The sequence below is a fragment of the Camelina sativa genome, chromosome 2, assembly GCF_000633955.1.
Source record: "Camelina sativa cultivar DH55 chromosome 2, Cs, whole genome shotgun sequence".
NCBI lineage: Eukaryota > Viridiplantae > Streptophyta > Magnoliopsida > Brassicales > Brassicaceae > Camelina > Camelina sativa.
Window position 1 is genome coordinate 29,115,577 of NC_025686.1, and position 12,693 is coordinate 29,128,269.

Consider the following 12,693-nt stretch of genomic DNA (forward strand, 5'->3'; position numbering starts at 1 on the left):
AACCTTCCCCTTGAGCTAACACAGGTTCATTTATCTTATCACCCGATTTAAGAACCATCCCAGGCCACATATGTGCCGAAAGAGCACCAAATAGACGTTCAACCCCTTGAGAATCCCCATCTACTGATAAACCTACAAAAGACCAATCGACGAGCCTCATTAATGCTAGAGACGAATACATATTCTCTGCTCATCCATTCTCACTCAACTTTTTCAAGTTCAGTACAAGCTACTTTTTCATATTTGATGGAAAGAAAGAGTAACCAGATAAAAAAAAAACTGAACATTGCAGTAAATACGAAGAAGGAAGAGTTGCCTGAAAAACATAGAACTTACACTTGTCAAAATCAGGATTAGAGGCACAAGCCTCAATGAACTCGATGTTATTCTCACAGCACCACTCAAGACATGTTCCCCTGATATCGAGTGAAGTATCTTCACTTGCCAACAAGCTGCATCCTTCCGTTTCAGAGATACCAAACTCATCAGTGTCCGAATACAGATGTCTGNTACCCATGAACTTCTGTTTGAGATGATGGCTCCGATGAATCCTCAAATTCCACAGAGAGCAATCCTGTGATCGATCACATAATTTTTATCTCCCGTCAAATGGATAAAAAAGGAAACCCTAGATTTTGGTAAAGCAGAGGAATCGGATCCAAAGGGGAGAAGGGTGCGCTTACGAGAGAGGAGGGTGCGCTTGCCGACGCCAGATGATCCGACGACAAACACTCCCGGTCGGCTTTCCATCAACTTGGATCCAGTGATCTAGATTCGAGCGAGCGACCAGCTTGAGATGTAAATTATCAGGGGTATCATATAGTACCCACTGTTAGTTTCGTATGAGAGAGGAGCAATAGACACAGAAGTCCCTGTGTAGTTAGTTGTTTCATATTTTAATAAATTCTGGGAGGCGAATCCCAAAGTTAATAAAACAAAATACAGTCTGCCCTGGTGCCCTGAATTTCAAAACAGATTTGTGTCCGTAAATAGATGCATATCCTAAAACCTATGGGTGTTTAGTTTTGAGTTCTCCAAAAATAGACAGTATTATCAACAAACGAAAATACAACATAGCGGAAACAAAATTTTCCAAACTGATCCAATTTGTCTTACTTAACCACAAATGCCTAAAACTGCATAGACATTTAGAAACCCATTACACTCACGTGAAGTTAGTTACACACTACTTCGCGGCAGAGTTGGCTTTCTCGGCATGTGGGGCTGAGGGAAACACAAAGACACTTGAAGCAACCGCAGATGGCTGAAACTCAGCAGAATATCGCACTGATGTCAAAGTTATCTTGGGGAGTTGCTGTTCACCGCAAGTCAGAGGCACTAGCTTATAACTTAAGACGTGTTCTGACTTGGGAAGGACTGACACCGTATTGCTGTGCGACCCAGACAGGACAAAACTCTGTGCATCAGCCATCGCAAACTTTGTTTCTTGCAGCAACTGTGTCTGGTTGCAGATTCTAACGGCGCAAATGAATGGTTCTCCAAGAATGGCATATGGAGGACAGTTCAAACTCATTACCAGTGGTGATGCCTCCACATTTACTTCAGGAAGTTTGTGCTTTGTTGAAACACATGCCTCTGTTATGTTACCTCCCTCTCTCCTCCACTTTAAATGTACTGATCCCAAACCAAGCTTTGAAGTTCTCGTCGTTGGTATGACTGTGAAAACCTTTTTGAACTCTTCCCCTGGCGCAAGATTAGCAGAGCTCGGGGAATCTCCACCCTGCTGAATCAAACATGAAGTTTCCCCCTGCTCATCATCAAATTTAATGGACATGGACACCAGTTTCAGCGCTATCTCTGAGCAATTTTTGGCACTGACAACTAACACACTTTTTTCGTTCAGTGGCAGAGAAGACATGTCTTCAGAATCAGGGGCTGGCTTGATCCTATTGAGCAATAGGTGATCCCGTCTATATGGCAACATAAACCGATTGCTTATTAAAAGAGGCATCTTCCCTTCGATCTGCAAGCTCTTGTGAATGTGAACTTTTTGGGTATTAGCTTCACTGCCATGTGGCAAGTAACCCAATGACACAAAAAGCATGACAGGCTTAGGTCTATGCCACTTGATTTCTAGTTTGCACGTCCATGATTCCCCTTCCTTCAGGTCTGGAACAGAAACCAGCCCAAAAGATTGCTGAATTTTCTTTATGTTTCCTGTTTCAGATTCAGATTTATCGTTGCCCTCTGCCCCATCAATTCCACAGATTTCAACATGATGGCTTTCTAGAGAAAACGGTTCTGTTTCTCTTGGGCTAAACAAACCACCACCACCCACATCAACTAAATTAATCTTCAATTCACCATTGTATACGGCATGACCCTTTGAAGTTACGACAATAGGCATTGTAAAATCTTCTCCAACTAAGGCAGGACCAGAAGCACCTAGACTAACGTCCACCTGTGGTTCAGGTTCATCAACTTGAGTAGCTTTCTGGCCAAATACTGCAAGAACTGGGTCCTTTGTTGGCAGAGATTCCACACGATTCTCATGCTTCCAGAGAGACAAATCCTCCATTGCAGCAGGACTCTCGGCTCTTGAAGAGATTGTGAAAAGAGGGCCCAATTTTGCGAGAACTGAAAGACACTCAAGCTTGCCGCTTTGCTCTGCATATGAAACAAAGAAATGCGTGAAAAGTTAGGCAGCCGAGAAACCATTTTGCTTCTGTTTTCATTATATAGATACAAGTTCTGTAGCATCAGTTTTGCTAACTGGTAACTAAGAATACGAACACGTCCAAACCAGTTTTGAATTTCAATGAATAAACTGCAATACGTGCAAGTGTGTGACAAACAACACCCTTATAATTAAATCACACTAACCAGAATTGATTGCATATGTCAACCTTAACCAATTATTTGGCACAAGCACCAGCGATGGCTCATTCTCCACTTGGCTACCACTTTCCACAGTGTTAGACGAAGAAGCCCACAGAGGCCTCTGGGAATTTCTGATGACAAAGTTGCACGTAGATTGATTGAACTGAACTTCTAGATGATCTATTTCAACTGGAATAGGTAGATGAGAAAGCAGTGATATTGTAATAGAGCACATAGCGTGAGGCTTGATTATTTGCTCGTGAAACGCAACTGAAGCTAGGAGAACAGGTCTGAGAGGACTGACAAGATCAATCTCAAGATGAAGAGGGCTATCAGTGGCTAATTTGAATCCACTTCCTCCGGTTGATGATAACAGCTCGGCTTCACGACAGACAAGAGTAAAAATTTCTCGATGTATACTTTCTCTTCGTGAAAAGGTTGCAGGACCTCCAGGACCATAATTTTTGTTTCTCGAGTTCCCAGAATCATCATAAGATGTTACAGGCAGTGTAACCATTTCAAGGGACAACTCTACAAAATCTTTCAAAGCACCAAGGTTTCTCGAACACTCTCGCAAGTAACCCAACACCTCCCAGAGCAAAGTTACCCAACCTTCTTGTCTGTACAAGCTTGCAGCGATATTGAAAAAGAATTTTGCGTTGTTGGGATCAGCCAAATCAAAGTACTCCCGGGCTACTTCAAATGCGCACAGAGCAGCCATTCTCCGGGATTTAAGGTTGGTGAATGATTCATAAGATCTCTTCAGCCACGCAATAATTTCAAAGGAATCCTGAAATCTCTTTGCTTCTGAAATTGTAAACCGTGTGTACTCTTCATCCGTTATACTGCAAAGACATTGAAAACTCATACCATTAGAGGTGGTGATAGCATAGTTATATACTAATTTTTTACACAGATTTGTGGCGTGAATTATGAACAACTTACGAGTGAAGTGTGAGAGATTCTCCCTTCTCTTCTCTCGTTTCACACAACTGAGCGAACTGACCCACATAGAGTGATGGAGTAATGGATTCTGAGCAGCTATCAATCTCTTGAGCTGTTTCAGACGTTGACAATAACAATTCCAGGGCACATTTCTTATCTTTCAAGTAATGACAAGCCAACTGCGTATAGAAAGAAATTCCCAGTGGATAAGAACATTATACTTTCAAACACACCGTAACTAGGCACAGACTGCTCAGACATATATGGGACAGAGGAAGAAATTAAGCATTAGCTTCGAGGTAGGTGTTAAGTTTATATAGTGTAGTTTTGAGAGAATGGTAAAAGACACAAAAAGATTTAACACCAAGTGTAGATTATGTTCCGACTATGAGTTAGATGGAGAAAATTTGACTGACCTGAAAATAATAGGCAGGATAAAACTCAAACTCAGTCAAAGATATATCCGCAGTTTCTTGGTTTAAGGAAGAAAAGCTCTGAACTGTTGCGGAGCTTGTCTCAAGCAACTCAGCAAAGACAAGAAACTGCCTACTCATCCAGTCCCAATGGAGAAAAATAAATTCTGTGGATCCAACAACCTTTTCATATGATGCTTTATGTTGATGAAACCATGTTACTGCTTCTATGAGCTTTCCACCGTGTAAAAGAAGCGTTGATATCTTGAAATGCAATTGCTCAGCTATGGTCTTGATCTCGACCAAGCGTTGTATTGCAGGCAGCCTAGTTGATGCCCCGATCATCTGTGCATAAACAAAATTGAATGTGTGGAAACCACCAACAAATATACATAACCTTAAAAACCCTATATGCATCAAAAGCCGGCTTCTTGACAAGAAGCAGAATATATTAGGGTGACAGATGAGTTAGAAAAACCAAAATAATTAGTGAAAGACCTCGTGCAGGGAATGGTAGGCGTCTTCATAAAACTTCAATGCTTCACCCCAATCTCTACGGAACTCTGCATATACAGCGACCTAGCAGACATGGCAAGAATGAGCCTTCCTTTTCCAAGATATTTTGAAACAAAATTATTCGAGTTAGCAGAGAGGTAACAAAAAAGCTAACTTACTTTAAAACAGTAGCGAACATTCAAATCAGGAGAATTGGAACTCCTTCTCTCAACTCGGCTTTTGATTCTCCGTCCTTCTTCTTTGTAATATGCAAGGGCCAACTCTGCAAATGCAGAAGCGATCCTGCAAACATATTGTGTTGAGATGCATTGAATCAAAAGCCTCTTGGTCTTCTAGGTGCAAAAACAGAAAACAAGAAAAGAGGAGAGAGACATGCCTGGAGAGAGAGACTGAGAGTTCAGAATCTATGCTGGAATTGAAGAAGAGCACGTACTTAGAATCTAACTCTGCACGCTTGCGCAATGCCACAAGACGATCTTCGCTAAGTTCCTCTAGAATAAGTCGGGAAGGAGTAAGCAACGAGTTCGGGGATGAATTAAAAAAAACCAAAAAATCTAATCGGAGAGAAAAATGCTACCGTGGGGAGAAGACTGGACCACGACAACCACCAGTTTGATGTTTTTGGGACGGATTACGGATCTAACAACGGAGATCGCTTTGTTAATCCGAGTGTTTTTATAAAAAAAACAAAAAAAATCAAAGGGGTGGGGGAGGAAACAAGGGAAACAGATAAGGGGGATGAGGAAATACTTGAGGCTGTCGAGATCGGAGCAGACCTGTAGCCATTGATTTGGATCGCCAAAGATGTGATGTGAGGGAAAGAAGGCGGCGACCAGTGCAGGGACCTTTGTGCGATGCTTCAGCAACCAATCCCGTTTCAAGATGCCGCCGCATCTGGAAGGAACGGGAGGAGAAGAATCGGAGACACTGAGAGGATCTCTGAAGGAAGAGGCTTGGCTGATCTGATCATCATGAGCAAGGAGAAGCGAGATATGAGACAAGTCAGGGAAGGCCAGAGCGTTGATGGGAGGCTGTTGGGAGTGGAGATGCTTCGTAATGGACGCCTGTAGCTCCGAGTATCCGAAAAGAGCCACCAGACTTACCGGCGGCGTCCTGAGCTCTTCCGGGTATTCCTCCATCTAGCTCGCCGGGGAGTGTATCTGAGACTCGGACGACGCGTTGAATTGGGGGAAGGAAGGATCTGAAACGAAAACATTGCCTGGGCTTTTAACGGGCCTTTCATAATAGTGTAGCTGTCAGATCTGGTTTTAAACTTTATGTGGCGTCAGGGATAATATACGTAGTTCATCTAGCCCACTTAATAGGGCTTTTAACAGGCCTTTAATCAATAAGTGAATGGGGGCTAGTCCAGTTGTCAGATCTGGTTTGAAACTTTATGTGGCGGTAGGGATATACATACATAGTCTATCTAGCCCACTTAATAGGGCTTTTAACAGGCCTTTAATCAATAAGTGAATGGGGGAATAAGTGAATGTGGGCCTAGTCCAGTTGTCAGATCTGATTTAAACGAGCGTACAGTATGTGTTTTCTAGTTACATCACCCGGTGAAAGATGCATCGACTTATTTAATTTGTCAAAGCGTCGACAGACTAATAATTCAACTCCGCCGGCTCCGGACGTACAAAACAAAACAGTTGGGTTTTTTACAAAAAAAAACAATTTGAATTGTTTGCATTGTATGCATATAATAAAGTCATGGATTTTTACAAAATGAGAGAAAAGAATATACAATTGGCAACGAATGGGAAGCGGTCAAGCGGAGGAGCGGTTGATGAAGTCAATGCAATCTGCAATTGCATCGGCATAGAAAGAGTTAGAGCGACGTATAGATGTGTAATATAGACCCCCGTCTTCTCTGACTAGCGGCTGCCTCCTGAAGCACCAGCTCCTGATTAGCCTGAAAAATCCTCTCACTCTCTCACGCAATCTCTTCGTCTTCTGCCTCACGGCCCTGACTTTGATTCCTCTACCACTCGCCCGCCATCGTTTCCTTGCTCCTCCCATCTCTATGAAGGCCGCCGTTGCTTATGCACATTTAAATCTGAGAGACTGTTGAGAGTTGTTAAGTATATATACAAAACTATATTATATAGCTAGACAACATATATAAGAAGGGAGAGGGCTTTCAAAATGTCTGACTTTCAGATCGAGGCTGGGTTGTTGAGAATTTGAACACTTGCAAAGACTTTTTTAATTGATTGATTTTTGTGGTGGCCGCGTGTCATTTTATGTGGGAGATATTGGGTAAGCTGGAAAAACTGGCTTCTAACATGGGATGGAAAATGTCAAAACGAATAAAAAGTCTTCCTTGTAATTTTGTAAACATATATGTCTAAAACGTGCTTGATTATTATATTGTTGCAAAGATCATTGATCTACCATGTTTTCTTTTTCCACAGCAGTGCTTGCATGTTGCAAGAGGATTTTTAATTTGAGTGCTCCATTTGACTCTATGGCCACAACACAAAGCCCATTATAGCAAGACCAAAATATCCACTTCCAAGGCCCAACATCAACTTTCTAAACTATTATAACCAATCCCGTTTGCTGCTGCTCTCTCTGTTCGGAGAATACGAAGATCCCAAATCTTCTGAGCAGTAAAGAAAGATGGCAGTCGAGATGGCCTCTCGCTCTCAGGTGTTTTTTTTGGTCTTTTCTTCAGCTTCTTCTTCGTTATATCCGAGTCGACGACGATCAATTGTTCCCTATCTAAAATTAATTTGATCACAGGTTTTGGTTGAAGAGAAATCGGGTGTTAGAATCTTGACTCTGAACAGACCCAAGCAGCTGAATGCTCTGTCCTTCCAAATGGTAATGAATTTTTCCCTTCTTCTTTTGGTTTCTCCTCCTTTCTTGTACAAATTTGGTTGACTCAATCTTCTATAGATCTCTCGGTTGCTGCAACTGTGCCTTGCATATGAGGAGGACCCTAGTGTGAAACTTGTCATCCTTAAGGTAATCATTATCCTTATCTCTTCCGTTTGCCCCCCTCCCAGCACTGAATGACTTTACCGCAGGGTCTTGGAAGAGCCTTTTGTGCTGGTGGCGATGTTGCAGCTGTGGTTCGTGACATCAAACAAGGTTTACCAACCACCCTCTCCCATCTTTCGTTTCCTTTTCTTACCTTCTTCTATAATCTAATACACACACACTTTCTCTCTATTTTATTTTCGTTGACCAGGTAACTGGAGACTTGGTGCCAATTACTTCTCAGATGAATACATTCTCAACTATGTTATGGCCACATATAGCAAACCTCAGGTTTCACACTATACATACTCTCCTTTTAGTGAACCACTCACTCCGAGTGTATAATAAGTTCATTATTCGTAATCCACACTGTTTTCGGATTATAGGTTTCAATTCTGAATGGTATCGTCATGGGAGGGGGAGCTGGTGTCTCAGTCCATGGTCGATTTCGTATTGCAACTGAGAACACGGTATTCTTTTCCTAGAGATGTCCATGTATGAAAAATACGTCGTTCCAAACTATATACTCATATCATTCCCTATCTTTTGACTTTCCCCAAGGTTTTTGCCATGCCTGAGACAGCTCTGGGGCTCTTTCCAGATATAGGCGCTTCCTACTTCTTGTCAAGGCTCCCTGGATTTTTTGGTAACGAAACTTATATATCATTTTTGCATCTTCTTAAAGCCACAAAAGTTTCAGAATGAATGAGGCTATCTCCTTCTCTCATCCTTGTTATTATTATTTTTTTTTAGGAGAGTATGTTGGTCTCACTGGAGCTAGATTAGATGGCGCTGAAATGCTTACTTGTGGTCTTGCTACTCATTTTGTGCCTTCAAAGGTATGAACTCCCTTTTCGTTAGTATTCCCCATTACCGGCATGATAGCAACTTGACATGCTAAACACAAGAACATTTTTTGCATCACCAACTAAGGCACATTAGACATAGGAATACCCTGTAAGAGATGATGGATTCTCCGTTTGGCATTTTTCTTGGAGAGAAACTTTTCTTGGCAAGGAAAGTTTAAGGTGTCTCTGTCAGGATATGGGGTAGTCTTGTTCAACGTGCTTATTTTCTCCAGCGTGATGGGTCCTGTTAACTATTATAATATATGTGTCCGTACCCAATCTTGCGGCCTGTAATTTTTCTTAGTCTCTATTTCATAAGACATTTCGAATGACTTTTACAATTCAGTTTTCTTATAGCTAGTTAGCTACTAGTGTCAACTGTATATGATTCACCAAGGATTGTTACCTACTTCATACCAAAAGAGAAAAAGAAAAGGATACTTAGTAAGGTTACTCTTTTTTTCACAGAGGTTGACTGCATTAGAAGCAGATCTTTGCAGAGTTGGTTCAAGTGATCCAACGTTTGCCTCAACAATTCTCGATGCCTACACCCAGAAACCGCGTTTGAAACAGCAGAGTGCTTACCGCAGGCAAGTGTATATGATTTTATCTCCTTTTCAATTCGCTAATATTCTTATCTTTCTTATCTCTCATGTACTCATTGCTCTCTCATATCTGCTTCTTATCTTCTTTTCATGCCAAAAGCACGCACATTCTAGGTCATTACTCTCTTATTGACCATAAATACATGACATATTTCTAGAATTTCAATCTTGTATTGGTTTCAGCTTTTCAATTGCTCTTTACAGAATTCATTTCTCATCATATCTTTAATTGAAAATGTGTGTGAAGAGAAAAGGTGGTTCTTATCTTTCCGTTTGTTTAGCAGGTTAGATGTTATTGATAGGTGTTTCTCTAGGAGAACTGTCGAAGAAATTATATCTGCACTTGTAAGTTTTTTATTTCCATTTATATATAGATATATTCACTTGCAATCCTGAGTCGACTGATTACCTTTGACAATGCTCTGTACTATCATATATATTCTCATATATGTGTTGCTTAGGAGAGAGAGGCCACTCAAGAAGCAGATGGTTGGATCTCAGCTACAATTTTATCATTGAAGAAGGCTTCACCAGCAAGCCTTAAAATCTCTCTTAGATCGGTTAGTTCCCAGTACGCATCACAGGAAATGATGACAAAGAGGTGACTGACTGTGCTCATATGATTTCAGATAAGAGAAGGGCGATTGCAGGGGGTGGGGCAGTGTCTTATCCGTGAGTATAGAATGGTGTGTCACGTGTTAAAGGGAGAAATCAGCAAAGATTTTGTGGAGGTTTTGCAAGCTTCCCCGACTGTATTTTCCTTCCAAACTGTCCTTGTTGTTGACCGTAATTACAAGAGCGTGTTTTACTTGTGCAGGGGTGCAGAGCTATATTGGTAGACAAAGATAAGAACCCAAAGGTTTAAACAAGTCTCTATATTTTTGGTATTTGTGGTGGTTATGTCACACTGTTGATATAATAATGCCAGTGTTTTGCTGAAATGAAATTATAGTGGGAGCCAAGGCGACTGGAGGACATGAAGGATAGCATGGTAGAGAAGTACTTCACGAGAGTGGAAGAAGAAGGGGAATGGGAGGATCTAAAGCTTCCGGCAAGGAAAAACTTGCCTGCTATAGCAATATCAAAGCTGTGAAGTGGAGAAGGTGACGAAGCACTATGGTTTACTTCCCGTCAAGTCTGAAAAAGAAAAATAAAGAAATGTAACAACACACTTGTGTTGAATAGGCCTGGCAATACATACATAATCCATTATTGTATTGATGTAGAGATTTGTACATGGTGTTGGAGGCACAACCATGGCCAATGGACGTGGAAGCACGTCTTTGTTCATTTATTCGGTTTTCAACCCACACAACGACGCGGATCGAGTCCTTACGATTAAATAAAAGTAATAATAACTCATCTTCAATTAAAACAATTACTAGAAGAAATGAGAAAATCAGCTGAATCGTGAAGAATTGAATGTGAAGAAGAAGAAGAAGAAGAAGAAGAGGCAATTAAAAATCTCCCGTGACTCTCGTCTCTCTCCCTTTCTCTCTCTCTCTCTCTGCTCAAAATTTTTTGTTTTTCTGGGGCAAATTTGTGCTTGTTCAGATCTACAATCTCTCCTTTTTCTTCGGCTATGGAGGGCCAACGAGGCAGTAATTCTTCGTTGAGCTCTGGTAATGGCACCGAAGTCGCCGCCGACGTTTCTTCTTGCTTTTATGTTCCCAATCCCTCTGGGACCGACTTCGATGCTGAATCGTCTTCTCTTCCTCCTCTGTAAGTCTTCTTTGCTCCTTCTTCTTCTTCCAACTTGTCTCTGAATTTTCAAAAAAAAAAAACATTGATTTTAACTCTTTGTCGCAGCTCCCCAGCTCCTCAAGTGGCTTTGTCAATTCCCGCCGAGCTTGCTGCCGCCATTCCCCTCATCGATCGCTTCCAGGTTGAAGCTTTTTTGCGGCTTATGCAGAAGCAAATCCAGTCTGCTGGCAAGCGTGGCTTCTTCTATTCTAAAAAGTCCTCTGGCTCTCATGTCCGCGAGCGCTTCACATTTGAGGATATGCTTTGCTTTCAGAAGGTTTGTTTTTACTCCAATTCTCCCTTCACTCACACACAACACAATCCATTTTGATTTGACTTTGTGGCTGCTGAAAATTAATTAAAAATTAATGTGGTCTCTCTCTCTCTCCTTCCTTCAGGATCCCATCCCCACATCTCTTCTCAAGATAAACAGCGATCTCGTCAGCCGTGCTACCAAGTTGTTTCATCTCATCTTAAAATATATGGGCGTTGATTCATCTGATCGATCAACGCCACCCAGTTTAGATGAACGCATTGAACTTGTTGGAAAGCTCTTCAAGAAAACTTTGAAGCGTGTTGAACTCCGGGACGAACTTTTTGCTCAAATCTCCAAGCAGACTAGACATAATCCTGACAGGTACCTTCCATCCAAACAGACTGTTTTTTTTTTAGTTACATGCTCGCATCATCATCTTTCTTTTATTTCTAACCCTTTTTGTATCTCTTTTAACTTTTCCCCTTCTTGGCATGTTATCAGGCAATACTTGATCAAAGCTTGGGAATTGATGTACTTATGTGCGTCTTCAATGCCTCCAAGCAAAGATATTGGTGGATATCTATCTGAGTATATTCATAATGTGGCACACGATGCAACAATCGAACCAGAGGCTCAGGTTCTTGCTGTGAATACTTTGAAGGCCTTAAAGCGCTCTATCAAAGCTGGTCCTAGGCATACCACACCTGGCCGTGAAGAAATTGAAGCCCTTTTGACCGGTAGAAAGCTCACCACCATTGTCTTCTTTTTGGATGAAACTTTTGAAGAAATATCATATGACATGGCCACAACTGTGTCTGATGCTGTTGAGGTATGTTCTTGTATTCTTTTATCATAGTTTAGTTTCCTTGCAGTGCACTGCTACCTGATCATATTCTTGTCTGATGAAGTAAACTTAGTAATGAGTTTGTTCTTGCATTTTATTTTCCTTTGTCTCTTTTTGTTTTTTTATTTAACCTTTCTCACTGTATTGACATATCCCTTTCAGGAGCTAGCTGGGACAATTAAACTCTCAGCTTTCTCTAGCTTCAGTTTGTTTGAATGTCGTAAAGTTGTTTCAAGTTCCAAATCGTCAGATACCGGAAATGGTATGTTTTCATATGACTCTCTTTATCATATATTTTTTAAGTAGTACTACATTATTAATCATTTTTCAATCTGTTCGCTTGCAGAGGAATATATAGGATTGGATGATAACAAGTATATTGGAGATCTCCTCGCAGAATTCAAAGCTATAAAAGATAGAAATAAAGGAGAGATACTACACTGCAAATTGGTATTTAAAAAAAAACTATTCCGAGAGTCTGATGAAGCAGTAACAGATCTGATGTTTGTTCAACTATCATATGTTCAAGTGAGCATTTTGTTCATTGATATGATTTCCACATGATAAAATCTGTGTTTCCTTGCTAACACATATACATGCAGTTGCAACATGACTATTTATTAGGAAACTATCCTGTTGGGAGGGACGATGCTGCTCAGCTTTGTGCCTTGCAAATTCTTGTTGGGATTGG

At 41.1% G+C, this 12,693-nt stretch overlaps 3 protein-coding genes across 4 annotated transcripts in view; 2 read left to right on the plus strand and 1 right to left on the minus strand.

Moving 5' to 3' along the window:
• Positions 1–5,906, minus strand: part of LOC104746548 (trafficking protein particle complex subunit 11-like) — a 7,721-nt gene extending 1,815 nt beyond the window's left edge. Inside the window, exons 1-9 of one of the 2 annotated variants that reach the window (XM_010468055.2) lie at positions 5,466–5,905; positions 5,293–5,354; positions 5,092–5,206; positions 4,874–4,997; positions 4,698–4,778; positions 4,203–4,544; positions 3,787–3,965; positions 2,845–3,686; positions 2,326–2,628 (exon numbers count right to left, since the gene is read on the minus strand). In XM_010468055.2, coding sequence (XP_010466357.1) covers positions 2,326–2,628; positions 2,845–3,686; positions 3,787–3,965; positions 4,203–4,544; positions 4,698–4,778; positions 4,874–4,997; positions 5,092–5,206; positions 5,293–5,354; positions 5,466–5,854 — 2,437 coding nt within the window. In that variant the 5' untranslated portion in view covers positions 5,855–5,905. Of the gene's footprint in view, positions 1–930; positions 2,629–2,844; positions 3,687–3,786; positions 3,966–4,202; positions 4,545–4,697; positions 4,779–4,873; positions 4,998–5,091; positions 5,207–5,292; positions 5,355–5,465 lie in introns of those variants that run through there. The other variant, XM_010468063.2, reaches the window with a different exon arrangement.
• On the plus strand, positions 7,268–10,453 carry LOC104746577 (3-hydroxyisobutyryl-CoA hydrolase 1). Its single transcript, XM_010468094.1, has 14 exons — positions 7,268–7,373; positions 7,467–7,547; positions 7,623–7,691; positions 7,754–7,817; positions 7,918–7,997; positions 8,093–8,176; positions 8,268–8,352; positions 8,460–8,545; positions 9,023–9,144; positions 9,444–9,504; positions 9,621–9,719; positions 9,789–9,890; positions 9,977–10,018; positions 10,112–10,453. The coding sequence occupies exons 1-14, from the start codon at positions 7,344–7,346 to the stop codon at positions 10,250–10,252; spliced, it is 1,146 nt and encodes a 381-aa protein (XP_010466396.1). The 5' UTR covers positions 7,268–7,343; the 3' UTR covers positions 10,253–10,453.
• Positions 10,569–12,693, plus strand: part of LOC104746584 (kinesin-like protein KIN-14E) — a gene marked incomplete in the record, with an annotated part of 7,309 nt that continues 5,184 nt past the window's right edge. The window contains 7 exon segments of the mRNA XM_010468105.1: positions 10,569–10,881; positions 10,969–11,179; positions 11,301–11,539; positions 11,660–11,987; positions 12,165–12,264; positions 12,349–12,530; positions 12,605–12,693. Of these exon segments, the coding sequence (XP_010466407.1) occupies positions 10,742–10,881; positions 10,969–11,179; positions 11,301–11,539; positions 11,660–11,987; positions 12,165–12,264; positions 12,349–12,530; positions 12,605–12,693 (1,289 nt within the window).

Bases quoted from the DNA above. Each gene is read 5' to 3' on its own strand.
- LOC104746577 (XM_010468094.1), top strand. From the start codon at position 7,344: ATGGCAGTCGAGATGGCCTCTCGCTCTCAG. The intron at 7,548-7,622 runs GTAATGAATTTT...AATCTTCTATAG, and splicing joins ATGCTCTGTCCTTCCAAATG to ATCTCTCGGTTGCTGCAACT. The intron at 7,998-8,092 runs GTTTCACACTAT...TTCGGATTATAG, and splicing joins CCACATATAGCAAACCTCAG to GTTTCAATTCTGAATGGTAT.